This window comes from Elgaria multicarinata, chromosome 12, assembly GCF_023053635.1.
Source record: "Elgaria multicarinata webbii isolate HBS135686 ecotype San Diego chromosome 12, rElgMul1.1.pri, whole genome shotgun sequence".
Lineage (NCBI taxonomy): Eukaryota > Metazoa > Chordata > Lepidosauria > Squamata > Anguidae > Elgaria > Elgaria multicarinata.
Window position 1 is genome coordinate 20,148,868 of NC_086182.1, and position 18,681 is coordinate 20,167,548.

General features: G+C 43.7%; 1 protein-coding gene across 2 annotated transcripts; it reads right to left on the reverse strand.

Moving 5' to 3' along the window:
- Positions 1–589: 589 nt before the first annotated feature.
- Positions 590–14,120, reverse strand: LOC134407359 (prosaposin-like). Of its 2 annotated transcripts, none has more exons than XM_063139087.1 (11): positions 14,050–14,120; positions 10,914–11,047; positions 9,844–9,954; positions 8,727–8,910; positions 7,658–7,791; positions 6,204–6,311; positions 5,551–5,734; positions 3,540–3,673; positions 2,663–2,770; positions 1,996–2,179; positions 590–779 (listed from the first exon to the last, which is right to left on the reverse strand). In XM_063139087.1, exons 1-11 carry the CDS (start codon positions 14,093–14,095, stop codon positions 748–750), a joined length of 1,359 nt encoding a protein of 452 aa, XP_062995157.1. In that variant the 5' UTR covers positions 14,096–14,120; the 3' UTR covers positions 590–747. The 2 variants fall into 2 exon arrangements, with proteins under 2 accessions (XP_062995157.1, XP_062995156.1); XM_063139086.1 differs by having other exon boundaries at positions 2,663–2,773.
- Between the last annotated feature and the right edge of the window lie 4,561 nt (positions 14,121–18,681).

The window sequence follows — 18,681 nt, forward strand, 5'->3', positions numbered from 1 at the left end:
ACCCAGGATACCCTGGAGAAGAGAAGATTGAGGGGAGACATGATAGCACTCTTCAAATACTTAAAAGGTTGTCACACAAAGGAAGGCCAGGATCTCTTCTCGATCCTCCCAGAGTGCAGGACACGGAATAATGGGCTCAAGTTAAAGGAAGCCAGATTCCAGCTGGACATCAGGAAAAACTTCCTGATTGTTAGAGCAGTGCGACAATGGAATCAGTTACCTAGGGAGGTTGTGGGCTCTCCCACACTAGAGGCCTTCAAGAGGCAGCTGGACAAGCATCTGTCAGGTATGCTTTAGGGTGTATTCCTGCATTGAGCAGGGGGTTGGCCTTTTGGCCCCTTCCAACTCTGCTATTCTATGAAGTTCTTGAGACAAGACCTTAGTGCAGGGGTGGGTAACATGTAGCCCTCCAAATGTTCTTGGGCTGCAATTCCCATCATCTCTCACTACTGGTTTTGCTGGTTAGGGCTGATGGGAGTTGCAGTCCCACAATGTTTAGAAGGACACACATTCCCCAACCATGGCTTAATGCCTTGCATGTTTGTGTCCTTTTCTTGTTTCCCACAGAATGTATACAAAGTAAGTGAGGCAGGCTGAGCATAGCGCTTTATTCATTCTAATACAAGTTTGTTTTGTTTTGTTTTTTAAAGAAAAAAGAGAAAGAGGTAGCCCAGAAAAGGAAATGGTTTAAGGTTTGCAGCAGAACAGACAACATGCATCTAAAGGAACCTGTGCTGGGGTCCAGGATCACTCTGTTGCGGTGTAATAATAAGCCAGACCTGATGTAGGGAACAAAACAAGAATAGTTAGTATCAGTCAGTATCTGGGAAAGGCAAACTGTCTCCTCTTGTACGTCCGCCATGAACTCCTAACATACTGTTGCCAGATACAAAAAATCAGCATACATTTGTGAAGAATATGGGGATAAATTCAAACCAAACCAAATGGGACAGAATCTGATCTACTCAACACCTTAATGCTCAGATATTCAGCTGTGTCTCCAAAACCAACTGCACAGGGGATTCTACCCATGGTCTAGCCCAGTGAGTATTCTCAGGAAGGTTGCAAGCATTTTCAGCAAGGGGAAAATATATTCCGGCCACATGGAATGGGAGTAGGCTCCATCTTGTTCTTGCTTCAGGCAGCAAAATGCCTTGAGCCAGCCCTGCTGGTATCTAATCATCTTTTTTTTTTTAACTGGAGTTACCAGGGATTGGACCTGGGACTTTCTGCATGCAAAGTACGTGATCTAAGTATGCTGCGTTATGGTTCCTCCCATGCTCCTTTCAGTGGATGTGATGAATAGGAAGAACATGGAATCCCCGTAGCTTCTTGCTCTCACCTAGTGGTGCCTTTAAGCCTCCTTTGCATATTTGGAGATCGACACAGATCTCCCGAGTCTCCATGCCATTCTGCAGATCCCCCACGAGCTTATCCTTGTACTTCTTCAGAAAGGATTTGCAAGCACCTTTCAGGGACCTGCCCACAGCCTTGTAGATAGTGCTTGAATATGGGTTGAATATAGGTTGTCATTGTATTATGGGTTGTCATTACATGCAAACCCTGCACTATGGTTTATCTATGGGTTGTTAACCACAAACAAACCAGGAAGAGAACCCATGCTTTGTTGTTGGGTTGCGAACTCTATGATTAACAACCCATAGATAAACCATAGTGCAGGGTTTGCATGTAATGACAACCCATAATACAATGACAACCCATATTCAACCTGTACTCAATCCATAAACTGGGTTGTCATTATATGAGAAACAGGCCAGTAAGGGAGGTAGGACCACTGATGGTAGGTTTTGAGGGCTACTATCAGTGGTCCTCCCTCAAAACCTGGAGTGGGTACTGGTTACCAGCCCACACTTTTTAATACATTTCACCATATTTGTTCACATCCATTGCAAATTAATTGCAACTGAAGAAGACCTGATGATTTAGGATGCTCTGGGGCTGTGACTTGGAATCAACATTGCTTCTTGCTCTCACCTGGTGTTGCCTTTAAGTCTCCCTTGCATATTTTGAGATTGACACAAATCTGCTGAGTCTCCATGTTATTCTGCAGATCCTCCACGAGCTGTTTCTTGTACATTCTCAGAAAGTTTTTACAAGGCCCTCTCAGTAACCTGCCCACGACTTTACACATAGTACTTATTGCCTGGTCAATTTTTTCCTGAAAGAGAAGCCATGGAGAAAGATTGGAACTTTGGTGGCAGCATTCCCAAGATTCAAACAGATCGTTCCCCTGATGAATGCTTGTCCCACACACAGACACGTTGTGGTGTTCCTTTTTGCTCCCCTGCAATGCAGGCCCCTGAAGACTTTTCTGAAATTGAACTCAGCCCTTGGGCTGAAAGATGTTCTGTACTCCTGATTCAGGGTGTGAAATATGCATGGAGGTTGCCCAAAGTTAATACCATACTCTTGCTTTAAGGGCCTCCTAGCAGTTTACAAGAGGTTCTCTCTTCCAAGAAGCTTACACAGACAATCTTGCTTAGCTTTGACAATGAAAACACATGTTCTACCACGCCCCCCCCCCCCGGCCATTATTCACTGGATCTCTGACATGTGTGACAAGTCAGTAGCCCTCCTCTAAGACTCCATTTTCTCCAGCACTCTACCAAACAAATCCCAAGAATATCAATAGGCAACTTACATCATCTGGATCATCTCCAGCCAGGTCCCTAATTTTCTGGACAATCTTTTTGCATATGGTGCATTTGAACAGTGGGGCAAGAGCGCCAACCTCTTCCATGAGTTTCTCCTGCTGAGACAAACAAAGGCAAGCAATGGCCTTCAAGTCTACAACGATGCTTGAAAGAGAGAGCTAGGGTTAAATTGTAAATAATGAGGGTAAAAGGACTATAGCTGCAAGGGAGTCCTCGGGGCATAGTCCCTCTGCAGGAGTGGGCCAAGATTTTTGCTGCCTACTGTAGGTGAAGAGTGAGGAGATGGTCCCTCCCTTTCCATGCACAAAAGTCAACTGGACTGGCCATTGAATCTTCCTTCAACACTGGCAAGGGGAAGGTATCTTACACCACACCAGAAGGCATCAGGCTAGGTTGAGGGGTGATGGGTGGGCTGCACTGAACACAACTCTCTCCTCTAACACTTTGCTGCCACCTCCCAGCATTTGCTGCCTGAGGCAACCACCTCACTCTGCCTTATAGTAGGGCCCGTCCTTCCTCCTCTGGGATATTCCAGGTTCTTCCTTGAATTTTCAACTTTTATTTCATTCTCCCCAAGTAGCTTCTGTACTCTTCAGGCTTAATGTTTCAGTGTGACCTCATGACTGATCCCAGATCCAAACAAAAGGTATATTGTATTTATTAAGAAGGTGAAGCCACCTAGGATATTGCTTTCCTTCTTTTCCAAGGTATCCAGTTAATTTTGCTTAATTCTCCTTAACTTTGGGGAGTTATGTGGTTGCACATGCCACCTGCAAATGTGGTTGAAAGATGGAAAGAAGTGATGAAAGAAGGAGAAAAGGGAGCAACTCATAAAATGGAGGCTGCTGTGTTTCTGGCTTTTACCTCAGAAGTGCTCCACTCATTGGTCCAGCAATATTCTTCTTGGTTACATGCAGCAGCTGTAGCCACATCTTTGCACCAGAACTCTGGGCCTTGCCAGCATGCCTCAGGAGGACCCAGATCAGATCTAGCCAAGGCTGTCAAACAAAAAGAGCAAAAGGTTACCTTGTAGAACAGAGAAATAATTAGGGTTTGGAAGGAAAGCTGTCTGCTCCTGATCCCCTCCAAACCTGCCTGTCTGTCTGTCCTTTCTTTTCCTGTCTGCCTCTACTCTCCTTCCTAATCTTCAGCCTTGACCCCTTTACTCTACCTCCTCTGCCTCACTCTTCAGGCCTTGCTCCTCCCAATATCCAGCCAGCATTTTGAACTCCTCCTGAATGGAATTCTTCATCATTTTTTTTAAAATTGAATTTGTTTTACAGAGGTCATGGTTACTGAAGGCTAGTGGCTCCGATTTCGGTACAGCTATAAATCCATTCTGGGTTTTAGTCAGAACTAGTCGGAATTCGAATAGGGCTATCCAAGGTGCTGAAGCTAGTTCAGCGCTAGGGTTCAGAACCTTTGATAGCTCCATTTTTGTTGTACAAGTTGACCATTTGTGTGAAAGGTCTCATGAAGAAACCTGCCATCCAAGGCTGGTGTCAAAAGTAGGGATGGCTGGGTAATTGCCAAAGCAAGGAAAATCCCATGGGGGAGTAAAAAATAGCCAAAGGCAAGGGTGGAACCAAGTAATCTTCAAAAATAAATATTTGCAAAAGTTTTATTAAAGTGCCAAGGTGCCTACGCGTTTCGAACACAGCTGAGTTCTTCCTCAGGGCTGTTATCTAAAAAACAAAGAAGTCCTTTGTATCATAATATTTACAATTAGAGGCATTTTACAAGTATCTGTACCTTAAAAATATCTAATATCTAATTTAAAAAACTTTAAAACCATGTGTATAACCAGACATACAAATTGCAATCAAAAAGGTGTAATACATCATCATTCAGCTAATTAGAGTATATATACAAAATATACCAACCAGGAATAAATTATCTATGTTACAATAACAAACAACAGTATTTACTTACAGCATTCGTTAAGTTGTCTACAGAAAGCTGCTAGACTAGCGTGATACAGGAAGAAGTGAGATATATAGAGAGGGAAAAGAGACCTTGACAACTCATGGGAAGAATTGTTATCAACAGAAAAGAAGAAGATTAGAATGGTCGTGTAATTGCCAAGGCTGATATCCCAGCAGGTGCCTACCAAGATGAGCCTCTGGAGTTGATGCTCTTTTTCATTATTGTAACCTGCTTGTTCACCTGCCTCTCACTCAGACCCTGGCAATGGCGGTGGTGAGAAGCAGTAGCAGTAGAAGCCTCTGCCTATTTGATCATTTGCAAACAAGCAGGTGGTGGCAATGATGAGGAAGATGTGAAGGAGCAGCAGGTGGCAACAAGGCTGGTGAAAATGTAGACTCAATGACCTGGTTTTCACGTCATGACAACCCAGAGTATGGGGTTGAGTATAGGTTAAGTATGAGCTGTTGTTGGATCATAGAATGATGTTGAATCATGGGTTGTTATTAAGTGTGACCCCCTACACTATGGTTTATCTATGGGTTGTTAACCACAAACAACCCAGGAAGAGAACCCATGCTTTGTTGTTGGGTTGCGAACCCTATGATTAACAACACATAGATAAACCATAGTGTAGGGTTTGCATGTAATGACAACCCATAATACAATGACAACCCATATTCAACCTATACTCAGTCCATAAACTGGGTTGTCATTACATGAGAAGCAGGCCAGTAAGGGAGGTAGGACCACTGATGGTAGGTTTTGAGGGCTACTATCAGTGGTCCTCCCTCAAAACCTGGAGTGGGTACTGGTTACCAGCCCACACTTTTTAATACATTTCACCATATCTGTTCACATCCATTGCAAATTAATTGCAACTGAAGAAGACCTGATGATTTAGGATGCTCTGGGGCTGTGACTTGGAATCAACATTGCTTCTTGCTCTCACCTGGTGTTGCCTTTAAGTCTCCCTTGCATATTTTGAGATTGACACAGATCTGCTGAGTCTCCATGTTATCCTGCAGATCCTCCACGAGCTGTTTCTTGTACTTTCTCAAAAAGTTTTTGCAAGGCCCTCTCAGAAATCTGCCCACGACTTTACATGTAGTACTTATTGCCTGGTCAATTTTGTCCTGAAAGAGAAGTCATTTAGTAAGATTGGAACTTTGATGGCAGCATTCCCAAGATTCTAGCAGGTAATTCCCCGGTCGTTCCACACATGGAATTCCTCTTCTTTGCTCCATCACTCCTTTCTGCATCAGGATCTGCCTTTTCCACCACCCCTATAATATGTTCCCCTCTGTCCTTGAGGAGCTATGGGGTCATTGATGAGGGGTATCTTGTAGTGCTTTCTAAAGGAAATCAAGCCCTGAGCTCGGAAATCCAATGGGAGAAATCAGAGATACTGGGAGTTACCTCTGCAACCATGTAAAGAGCAACCATGTATCTATTCTCTCATTTTTTATTTACATTTCTAGATCAGGAGAAAGTTGGATCCCCTGTGGTCCTAACGACTAGCTCCTTGGTCTGCTTTATCAGATGAATACATATTTCCCCAGCACTCCAGCAAAAAAATCCCAAGAATAGCAATAGGCAACTTACATCATCTGGATCATCTCCAGCCAGGTCCCTAATTTTCTGGACAATCTTTTTGCATATGGTGCATTTGAACTGTGGGGCAAGAGTCTCGACCTCCTCCATGACTCCATCCTGCCAAGACAAATAAAGATGAGCAATGGCTTCAAAGCCGTGGAGACTGGTGGTTCCAATTTCAGTGGGGCTGTGAATCCATTCTGGGTTTCAGTCGGAACCAGCCAGAACTCTAAAGGAGCTCTCCAAAGTGCTGAACCCAAATTCCCCACGATTTTGGTTCAGCACCTTGGAGAGCTCTTTTTAGCATTCTGGATGATTCTTAGTGAAACCCAGATTGTATTTAATGTCCCACCAAAGTTGGAGCCACCATCCTCCATTGCTTCAAAGTCTACAATGATGCTTGAAAGAAAGAGCTATGGTTGAGTAGTAAATAAGGAGGGTAAAAGGGCTATAGCAGCAAGGGGTATGGCCCTTGGGGTATGGCCCTTCTGCCAGAGAGGCCCAAGTTACTTTGCTGCCTGGGGACAAGAGTGAGAGGGCACCCCTTCCCGTTCCACACACAAAAGCCAAGTGGACTGGCCATCGAATCTTTCTTTAACCCTGGCAAACGAGCAACATCTTCCACCACACCAGAAGGCTAGCTATTTTAGGGTCTATCGGGCAGCCTATGTGGCACACAACGCTCTCCTTGTACACTTTGCTGCCACTTCCCAGCATCTGCTGCCTGAGGCCACCATCTCATTCTGTTTTATAGTAGGGCTGGCTATGCCCTCTGGAATTTTCCAGTCCTTCCCTGAATTTTCAACTTTTATTCTAAAAACAAAGTGTCTTCCCCATTTACTCAGGGATATAAAAGAGAATTGGTGCAGACAGCACCCTACTGAAATGTTCAATAACTAGTAATATATTCAAACAACTTTAGATATAACTAGGTTCCCAATATTTATGTTTGGGTCTTCTGCAATGATTTCCCTGCCCCCTTAACCCCCTTCTATTCCTGACTATCAGCCTGAAGCGGGTTTTTTAATGTGACTGTTGATTCTCATAAAATTCTCTCTTGGTTGTTGCTGTACTGTTCAGGCTTCATGTTTCAGTGTGACCACATGGCAGATCCCAGACTAAAGATATGTTGTTGTTGTTGTTAGCAAAATGAAGCCACCTAGGATATTGCTTTCCATCCTTTATAATATATCAGTTTAATATCTGTTTTTAAGTGTTTTTATCTTATGTAAACCACCCAGAGATGATGATGATGATGATGATAATAATAATAACAATAATAATTTTACTTAATTCTTTTTAACTTTTTGGAAGAATGCTGCTGTATTATATATGCCACCTGCAAATGAGGATGAAAGATGGAAAGAAGTGATGAGAGAGAGAGAGAGAGAGAGAGAGAGAGAGAGAGAGAGAGAGAAGGGAGCATTTCTTAAGAAGAAGATTGTTGTGTTTCTGACTCTTACCAAAGAAGAGCTCCACTCATCGGTCCAGCAATACTCCTCTTGGTTACATGCAGCAGCTGTAGCCACATCCTTGCACCAGAACTCTGGGCCTTGCCAGCATGCCTCAGGAGGACCCAGATCAGATCTAGCCAAGGCTGTTAAACAAAAAGAGCAAAAGGAAACCTTGTGGAGCAGAGAAATTTGCACTTGCAATCCTCTATGCAGACCAAAACTCAGGCATCCTTTGAAATTCGCATTTCTCTGAATTTTACAATGGAGCTCTTCAATCAAAAATGTGTACAAAAATGCATATTTAGGAGGACTAATATTGAAAAATGCAGTACATGAGGAAAATTGTTTGCAAAAATGTGTATACTGGGCAAAAATGCATACAAAGATACACAAAAGCTTAAACATGCTTATGATTTTTTATGCAAAATTTTAAAAACCCCACCAAAACCTAAAAGTTCTGGATGAACTGAACTTCAGACTGGAAAAATTCTCAAGTTTGAGATGAACCAAACTTAAGATTGAAAAAATTAGACATTGTGAGAAGTTTAAATGCTGGCTAGACCCAGTTGCCTTCAGCTAACCAGAGCAAAGGTCCAGAATTGGGGTATGTGTTTTTTTTAAAAAGGGGGGCAACCTAGGGTAGGCATTGGCACTGGGATGCTGTAGCCATGGCAGCTGCTCAAGGATGCTCAGTGTTGACGCAGTTCTTGGCTAGCACAACACAGTGCTCTTGTTCTGGGTTCTAGTGAGCTCCAAACAGTGACACTATAACGAAGCCTTCACCAATCCAGTGCTCTCTAGATGTGTGGTTGCCTACAACTCCCATCAGCCCCAGCCAGTATGGCTTGGAATCATGGAAGAGGTAGTCCAACACATCTGGATAGCATCGGGTTGGAAGAGGTTGCTATAGCACAAGGATTCTGCACTCTTTGAAGACTGCAGCTCAGACAGAGAAAATCTCGGAGGAACTAAGGCTGTCCATGAGGAATAAACATCTAGAGAATGGGGAAGGCACAGAATTAATTCTGGATGAGATGACGATGAAGGGAGGGCAGTCACCGCAGCATCTTGCTCTCACCTGGGGGGGTGCTTAAATCACTCTTGCACCTCTTGATATCGACACAGATCTCCTGAGCTGTCTTGCCATTCTGCAACGCGTCCACGATTTGATCGTGGAATTTTTTCATCAATTTTTTGCAGTCCTTCCTCAGGCGCTTGTCCACTGCCTTGCACGTAGCTTTTATCGCGTCGTCAATTTTGTCCTGAAATAGAAGTCAAGAATGGAACTTTGGAGGTGGCAGTGCAGGATTCATGCGGATAAATTGCGCCCATGTAGGCCTGCCCTACTCTTAAGTAATTAATGGCCATCCACTTCTTTGCTCCCTGACCCCTTCCCACACCAGCATCTGCCTTCTTTTCTCCCACCCTCATTCATGTTTGCCCCTCTACCCTTGAGGAGCTACAAAGTCACTGGAGAGTGGGATCTTCATTTATTTTATTTATTTCATTTATATCCCACCTTTTTTTCTCCAAGGAACCCAAGGTGGAGTACATAATCCTCCTCCTCTCCATGTTATCCTCACAACAACAACCCCATGAGGTAGGTTCGGCTGAGAGTCTGTGACTGGCCCAAAGTCACACAGTGGGTTTCCATGGCTGCGTGGGGGTTAGAACCCGGATCTCCCAACTCCCAGTCCAACACCTTAGCCACTACACCACACTGGCTCTCTTGGAGTGATTTCTAAAGGGAATCAGGCCCTGAGCTTGGAAACCAAACTGGAGAAGCCAGAGATGCCTGGGAGATAACCCTAGAACCCTGTAAAGAGCAACATCACTCTCCTCTCTTGTTTTTCCCTTTCTAAATCAGGGGCCTGCTGTATCCCCATGTGCTCTTAAGGGCTAGTTCCTCAGTTCATTTTGTTTGCCATAATATGAAGCAGTGTTGCTAGCTGTAAAACAGGATGGGGCTGGACCTGCTGAAATTCCCTCTTCTGCACAACTAGTACAGGTGCAAGAACCCTGTCTTCTTCTGCATCTGGCACCTCAAACATGAAGCCATCCTCTTCTGGATTTGGAAGCAAGATGCCATTCTTTGGATCTCAGGCACTGGTGACAAGTTGGCAGTTTTCCTCCCGGACCATATTTTAACTAGCACTCCAGCAAACAACTTCCAAGAGCAGCAACGGGTAACTTACTTCGTCTGTTTCATCCCCAGCCTGGTCCTTGAGTGTCTGCATAATCTTGATGCACTTCAGACATTTTTGCTTTGGGCCAGGACGTTCGACCTCCTCCACAAATGCCTCAAACTGTCACAAATGAAATCTTGAGGTTATCAACTGCCTCAAAATCCACAATGCTGTGTTTTACTAGAGAAAAATAAGTGAGGCTGGCCACATTACCCCAATGTTTTACTAATTCACTGGTTTGTTTCTGGGTCCAATTCAGAATCTTGGTCTTAACCCAACCTTGTATTTAAGAAGTCACCTGGTGGCCAGAGGCGACCAGGATTTCTACACAGGCGAGCGCATGAAGTTCCATGCAGGTGAGTGAATGGGCTAGCAGAGAAGAGATGGCTTGGTCTGTCCCTTCTCTGCCAACCACTTGGTTTCCATGCCAGCTGTTGGTGAAAGAGAATCTCTCCCTCCACAACCAGCACAGACATGTAGCTGAAGGGGGAACAGAGTGATCTGCCGCTACTCTGCAAAACCACTTGGGTGTGAGTGTTTTATAGCCTGCTAAGAGACTAGTACCTTGTGTTTCCATGGTGGTCTTGGAGGAAGGAAAGCCCCCCTCCTCTGCTGCAGTCATGTAAACACAGCCAACTTGCCTCTCAGGCTTGTATTTCTTTTATCTGGCTAGAAACTTTTGTGAACTTATTTACAAAGTGGCCTTAATCTTAATAATAATAATAATAATAATAATAATAATAATAATAATAATAATAATATATTTCTTACCTGCCTCTCCCTCTGGATCGAGGCGGGGAACAACATTAAATACAAAAATTCCATAAAATGCATAAAACTGATTAAAAACATGTAAAACTGATACAATATTAACAATCAGGCTTCTTAAAATTCATCTGGGTAGGCATGCCGGAAGAGATCATAGCCTTACTCAACCTGATACTCTAAATGTGTTGGACTGCAACCCCCATAATTCCCCACCAGGTTGGGGAAAGCTGCTCTACCAAATGGTAGGGCTGGGCCAGGGGAAACTAAATTCATTGGACTAAACACAATGTGGATACATTTCAGCCTCTTACCACCAGAGAGTTCCACTCATGGATCCAGCAATATTCCTCTTTGTTACATTCAGCAGCTGTGGCCACGTCCCTGCACCAGAACTCTGGACCTTGCAAGCAGGTCTCTGGAGGACCCAGATCTGACTCTGCCAAGACTGTCAAACAAACAGGCACAAGTCAGCCAGGTAGAGCTCAGGAAATCCAGCAGGCTTGGGAAGAACTTCTCATCTTATTCTTGCTGGATCTCCTAACTCAAGTGCATCTCCTTAAAAGACTCTGTACAGCACTAAGGTGGGTGCAAACGGTGTAGCTGAGCCTGAGCCCAGTCTGCCTTGGAAAATATTACTGCATTTCCCCCTCTCTAAGATGCCCCTCCTCTGTGATAGTGCTCTACATGAGGCATTTATTGTGTGCTTCTCCCCTCCTTACATCTTGGAACTCCACCCAGTATCCCACAGTCCTTCATGGCAGAACCCATCTTGTCTGCTCATCCCAACCTCCTCCACTCTCTGATCGCTACCCTTTTTCGGTCACCACCTCCCTCCCTCTTTTTTTGGGGGTGTCAGTCTTTCACAATAGTGCTATAGTGGAATTGCGCTACAGCACCATGAATAAACACCACTGTTTTATTCTTTGCTACCACCACTTCAACCCCCGAATTTCCAGGGATTACAAAAATATGGCTGTTTCCCTGTATGATTTGTAGGGTGATGAATTAGAGCTCCATCAGAGGAGTGTTTTATTGCATACTCATTACTGGGCACTCACAGATTTTTGTTGTCTTCTGCTTCCTGCCCCTTCTAGCCTTCTTCGCGTCACAAAAAAAACACCCCAATAAGCCTGACTCAATTTAAAGACGGAAGTTGCCGCTACCTCCTGCTGTGTGCAGGAGAAGCAGCATGATCAAAATGGCTCACTGAATGGGCCATGTACATGTTGTTTACTTCCTCTTTCAAAGGAGGAAGTAATGAGGGACAAATGCGCGGGTGGAGAAGCGAAGGTAAGCAAACACGATTTCCCCCTGTGTGATGATGCTCTTATACATCCCTCAAAAAAGAGCGCAAGAAAGGCCACCAATTTACATAAAGTTGCAAATGTAAAAATAATGATTACACTTTAAATAGGACTATATGTCGCCCCCGTGAAGGAAATGGTGGCTCATGTGCAGGGCTGGCGCTACTATTAGGCCAATTAGGCAGCTGTCTAGGGCGCAGACCTCAGAGGGGCACAGTACTGCCCTTTAAGGGTCCCAGTTTTACACAAATTAGCTGTTTTAAGAAAAAATGTAGTAAAAGGAAAATATAATAGTTCAGAAACTCTTCTTGAACAGCTGAATCCAAGTTGGCAATTTGGTGTGTGTGTGTATGTGCAAGTAGCTCACCTTGCCTAGGGTGCAAAATAGTCTGGCACCGGCCCTGCCCTTGTGCCAGCTGTCATGCCTCCCCCAGAGTTCTTATCATTAAGGATGAAGGGGGAGCTCCAATGGATCTTGGGGAAGGGACTAGCAGCAAAGAAGGACAAGACTCCTTACTTTCAGGGGCCAGGGAAGACCTGGCTGAAAGTAAAGGGTCTTGTCCTTCTTTGCTGCTAGTCCCTTCCCCAGGATCTGCTGGAGCGTCCCTTTCCCCTTCATCCTCTGATGATGAGGTCTCTGGGGGAGGCATGGCACCAGTTGTCCAGGTGCTAACTGTGCTTGGGCAACTTCAAGGCCCAGCTCTCCCTTCTGATGGATCTTTATCTTTAAGCTGGACTTGTGCTGGGCAGCCCTTCAAATAAAGGTCTGCCCTCTGTAAGTTAGGACACGTGGCCACCCTAGTAATTTCCCACCCACCAATTCTGTCATTCATCCCTGTTAGGCATCGCTCTGACATCTCAGACTGTCCTGACATCACCCTTGTGACGTGCAAGGAAGTTGGGAGCCTTTCTTTCGATTTGTCTAGTGAAGGCTAATTAGAGAGGAAACTGTTTTCTGTCTTTTGTTATGTCGTCTAACCGATTTCCTCTGCCTCCCTTATTCTTCAGTGCAGCTTGTTTAATCAGAGTCTGAGGTTAGAGACATGTATATTTTCGGCAGGCAAGGGATCTTTCCCTACTATACTAGTTCGTGCATTCATGCCACATGCAGAGGGGAAAACAAGCAAGCTAGTCCCTCTGCCAAAGTAAAACCAAATCCCCTCACCCCTATTCTAGGTGTGTTGAGGGGCTGTGGCCCAAGCAATATGTAAACGAGAAGCACTGGGACCGGTCCTGCCCTGCATTTGGACACATTTTCCACAGTGCTTTTCTACTGAAAGTAACCCTCCTAAAAGGATGCTTTAGCAAGCTGTGAATGGGGCAGACGCCCTATTGCTGCCTTCCTCAACCTCAGGGCTGGCCCAAAACGTTTTGCTGGCTGAGGAAGAACAGCAAAGCCAAGTGTGTGGTACCCAAATCCAGGCAAGCTATATTGTCACATGAGGCATAAAATCCCACAAGCACCTCTCCTCATCCTTGACTGTAACAATACAACCACAACCACCATCTGCTGCCCTTTCAGGACCCTTGAAATCTGCTGCCTGAGGCAGTTGCTTCCTTCTGCCTAATGGTAGGGCCGGACCTGCCCAGCCTGGTGGCCTCCAGAACTTTTGGATTTCAACTCCAATCAACGTCAGTCACCATGACCAATGTTCATGAATGCTGGGAGTTGTAGCAAAGTATCTGGATGGTGCCCAAAATATTTCTTTGGGAAGGCTTAAAGGGCCCTGGAGGAGTAGAATTGGTGGCAGGGAACACATGCCTCCTAGTCCACCCCCCAAATGCAATTTACTTTCCTGCGTTAGGTTTCAGTCTGAAGGGAAGCAAGTGGCAAGCTAGCCTGCACACTGAGGTGCCCTGTGTCCTGCCTCTGCCTTCAGGCTGCCAGGGTTCCATGTCAGCATCAGCCGTTCACTCCTGAACCGCCACCATTACCTTTAATGAACTATTTTTTCAGTGCAAACCTGGTGCTTCCTGGCCGTCTACAAAAGTCCTCCCCCCACAACTCTCGCCTGTGAGCAGCCCTCTTTTGCTGCCCTGCTGATCGGCATGTGGCATTAATATTAGAAGGTGTGGTGGCAAAAGCTGGGCTAGGATGTTTTAGCCCCGAAGGGAACAGCAATAAACCCTGTAGACCTCTTACCTGTGCCCGCAGCGATTTTCAGGTACAAGATGAGCAGCCAGGCCATTGCAGCTCTACTGTTTAATGGGTAAGCCAGCACCTCTCTGTAGGTCTTTTAGAGCTGTTCTCAAAAGTCATGCGGGAACCACCTGAACCAATCGGGGTGTCTGAAATTGACTAAAAGAGCTTAAAAGGGCATGTTGTGGCTGCAGTGCTCAGGACTTGAGGTTTGGGGCATCCTTTCCTGTGCTTCCTGAAACCTCACAGTTCTGTGAAGATGGGTTAACAACAATAAAGTGTGAAGATGTAACTTTTTTTATGACGCTGGAGGTGTGGGCTGAACATCTATTTTGCTGTCCCCAAAATGCCTCAGAAACCAAATGCCTCCAGATGCAGCAAGGAGGTTTTCAAACCAGTTCCGGCAGGTTTTAAAAATGTGACGTTTGTCTCAGCTAAACATGAAGAGACACCTGTTGCTATTAAATTCTGTCTTCAAACAGTGTGTGTGTGTGGAAAATGAACCTGGTACTTTGACCTCTCAGAATGTTGCGTCTGGAGATGATAGTGCCTTTCTCTACTCCAAATCTAGATTGTTCTTCACTGGTTCCCATAATGATCATGAGAGAGTTTTTCAGAATATTGTTTCCAGGAAATCAGCATTCTCACTCCAGGGATCTGAGGGTCAAACTAAACCTGATGGCAATTCTGTGAATAAAGTTATTTGTTATGTAAATAGCAGTTGTGGAAAGCTTGATTTGTCTTGAAACCACGGCTAGATCTACACAACTGCTTTAGAGCACCATTTAAGTACACTGATAACTGTTGGGGCAAATTACACATTCTATATGCTGCTATCGTAGTGTTATTCCCTGATTTTTATTCCACATTCTCCAAAATACCGCGACAAATGTCACTGAGCCTCTTTAAATGAGCATTTTATAGAACACTTGTTACTGGCCACTCAGCGATGTTCACTGGTCAAAGGAGGACAGGGCTCCTGTAACTTTAACAGTTGCATTGAAAAGGGAAGTTCAGCAGGTGTCATTTGTATATATGGGGAACCTGGTGAAATTCCCTCTTCATCACAACAGTTAAAGCTGCAGGAGCTATACTAGAGTAACCAGATTTAAAAGAGGGCAGGGCACCTGCAGCTTTAACTGTTGTAATGGAGAGGAAATTTCACCAGGTTCCCCATATATACAAACAACACCTGCTGAACTTCCCTTTTCAATGCAACTGTTAAAGTTACAGGAGCCCTGTCCTCCTTTTCATATGGTCACCTAGAAGAGCTATTTGCATCTCATGGCCAAACTAGGCATGATGGCAATTGTATGGATGCAATTAACCTGCAAGTGGGTCTTTTTGTTTGTTTTTTTGCTATGTAAATAGCAGCTGTCTGAGAAACCTTGCAACCATGGTGTGGGGGGAAGGGTCAGTTTGTTTTTTTACCCACTCCCTGTCTGCCCTCATCCTAACAAGAATTGCTTTTCCAGAACTGCTGTTTGCATTTCAATATTTGCAATCTGATATGTAAGTCATTGAAGCAAAGTTCGAGATTGGACGATTTAGTAAAATCCCAGTGAATGAACAGATATGTCCCTATGGTTCTGGAGCAACAGCCCGCAGGAGACCAGGATAAAATAGCTGGGGATAATAGGTAAAACTAGGGTGACCATATGAAAAGGAGGACAGGGCTCCTCTATCTTTAACAGTTGTATTGAAAAGGAAATTTCAGCAGGTGTCATTTGTATATATGGAGAACCTGGTGAAATTTCTTATTCATCACAACAGTTAAAGCTGCAGGTGCCCTGCCCTCTTTTAAATCTGGTCACTCTAGTGTAGCTCCTGCACTTTAACTGTTGTGATAAAGAGGGAATTTCACCCGGTTCTCCATATAGACAGATGACACCTGCTGAAATTCCCTTTTCTATGCAACTGTTAAAGATACAGGAGCCCTGTCCTCCTTTTCATAAGGTCACCCTATGTTTACTAGCTTTGCTTGTATTCTCTGAGGAGTATTGCTTGCTTCAAACCCACAGCTCTTTGAGGTGCATAAGAAAAAAATAGAATAAAGTTTTGCTTGCCCAGTATGCTACGCTATACAATTATAAGCTTGTACTTTTGGGGCATGGCTAGACCAGGCTTATATCCCGGGATTGTCCCGGGATCATCCCTGTTCATCCAAATGACACACAGGGGATCCCGGGAGCAGGCAGGGACGACCCCTCCATTTGCCTGGGATAATCTTTAGGTCTCGCTAAGGCCTTTGACTACTTGAAAAACTGTGATATTAGCTGAGGATTTACAGCTATTAAGAACAGAAGAAGAGCTGTGCTGGATCAGACCACTGGCCCATTATTCCTCATTTTGTTCATAGAGTGGCCAACCAACTGTTGACCAGAACCCACAAGCGGGACACTCCCACCCATGTTCCCCAGCAACTGGTGTACATAGGATTACCACATCTGCTACAGGAGGTAGCACTATTACTCCCTCCTTAACCACAGCTAGGATTAATAAGCAGAAAACACTTTATCTTCTTCAGATTCGGAACAATAGACTTTATGATTAAATTAACTTATCCCCGCCCCATGTGAATTTTTATTTTATTTTGAAATGAAGTTAAAATAAAATAAAGGCAACAAAAAAAGGCAACAAGATCACGAAAAGAAAGAAACTCACTAATTATAATCCTTAGTTTATGACCAATATTCATGAATAAAACAGTACTTGGTTGGAATTTGATCAAAAGTTTCAAGGGCTTCTACACAGCAAATAAATGGAAACCATGTTTCTATTGTATCTTTCTTAAAATTAGGATTCCTTCCTTGCTGACTAAGGTTGTACATATTCCTAGCCTCCCAAATTTTATCAATCCGCTGCTGTTCAGCTGATTATTTGGGAGACTTTCCATTATGTGCTGTACATGATTTTGCTTCTGTATAAAATTGCTTAAGTAGCTCTTTATGCAGAAATCCAGAATCATTACATTAGAAATGATGAAGAAAAAACAGCTTTAGGAGTTAGCAGTGGTCTACCGTGGAGAATTTTTGACAGCAAAATGTACATTCATTTCCTCTGCTTTCCCTTATTTAAGGTTTTTGTATCCTGAATTGAATTTTGAAATTTTTGCATATTTTGTTAAGGCTGGCATTGTAAAAATAATAATTAAAAATGGTTAAATTGTAAGAGTAATACTAACTCTGTGTGTGTGTGTGTGTGTGTGTGTGTGTGTGTGACTAAGCTTTTGTTGGTGAAAAAGTAAGGTCTTCCACCAAAGATGACTAATGTAACTCAATATTCCATCCTATAGCCACACAACAGCATTTAATGTCCAATTACAACATAAGTGGGGAATGTGTAGCCCTCCAGATGTTATTGGATTACAACTCCCATCAAATTTAGCCAGCATAACCAATAGTGAGGAATGATGGACCAGTGTAGTGTAGTGGTTATAGAGTGCTGGACAGTGACAGAGGAGACCCAAGTACTTCTCCCTATTCAGCCATGAAGCTCACTGAGTGACTTTAGGCCAGTCATTGACTCTCAACCTAACCTACCTCACAGGATTGTTGTGAAGATAAAATGGGAAGGAGGAGAAGGATCATGTACTCTGCTTTGGGCTCCTTGAAGAAAAGGCAGGATAGCCACCCAAAGGCATTTAATGTCCAATTACAACAGGAGTGGGGGAATGTGTGGCCCTCCAGATGTTATTGGATTACAACTCCCACCAGCCTTAGCCCAAAGTCACCTGGTGAGCTTCATGGCTGAGTAGGGAGTAGAAAAAAGAGGCGACTAGCTCTGGTGCTATGAAATGTCAAAAAGTTTCTTTATTTTTCATATTCAAAATATAAAAAATGTTCTAAAAACTTTAAACCAAACTTGTACAATGCTCAACGTTTTGGATCTATGTATCCTCCATCGGGAGCTGTACAATGAAATGAATTACTTATCAAAGTTATTATAAATTTGAAATCTTATAGGTGTTTTTTTTACAGGATCGCAGTCGTATTCATCTCTGTCAGCAGTCAAACTGTTGCGATCCTGTAAAAAAAAATACCTATAAGATTTCAAATTTATAATTACTTTGATAAGATTTTGACTTTATAATTACTTTGATAAGTAATTCATTTCATTGTACAGCTCCTGATGAAGGATACATAAATCCGAAATGTTGAGCATTGTACAAATTTGCTTTAAAGTTTTTAGAACATTTTTTATAATTTGAATAAGAAAAATAAAGAAACTTTTTGACATCTCATAGCACCAGAGCTAGTCGCCTCTTTTTTCTACAGCCTTTTTGTGGTGCTTCCCCCCTATTTTTTCACAACTGAGTAGGGAGTAGAACCTGGCTCTCCCTAGTCACTGTCCAGCACTCAAACTGCTACACCACACTGGTGTTCGACAGCAACTCCCATCATCCCTTACTATAGGTTGGGATATACATCTGGCTGCCTGGCTTGTTGCAAACCTGAATAGGAGCACACCTGGTAGGGGATGAGCATACACTGCAACATTTTGCTGCAGAACCCCTTCGTATCAGTTTTATCTTCATTCATGGATGAAAAGTGCACAGATACAGTAACAACAACAACAACTTGACAGAAAGTTTTTCAGATGTAAGACTTTCTATATTGTATAGAAGATGTGCTC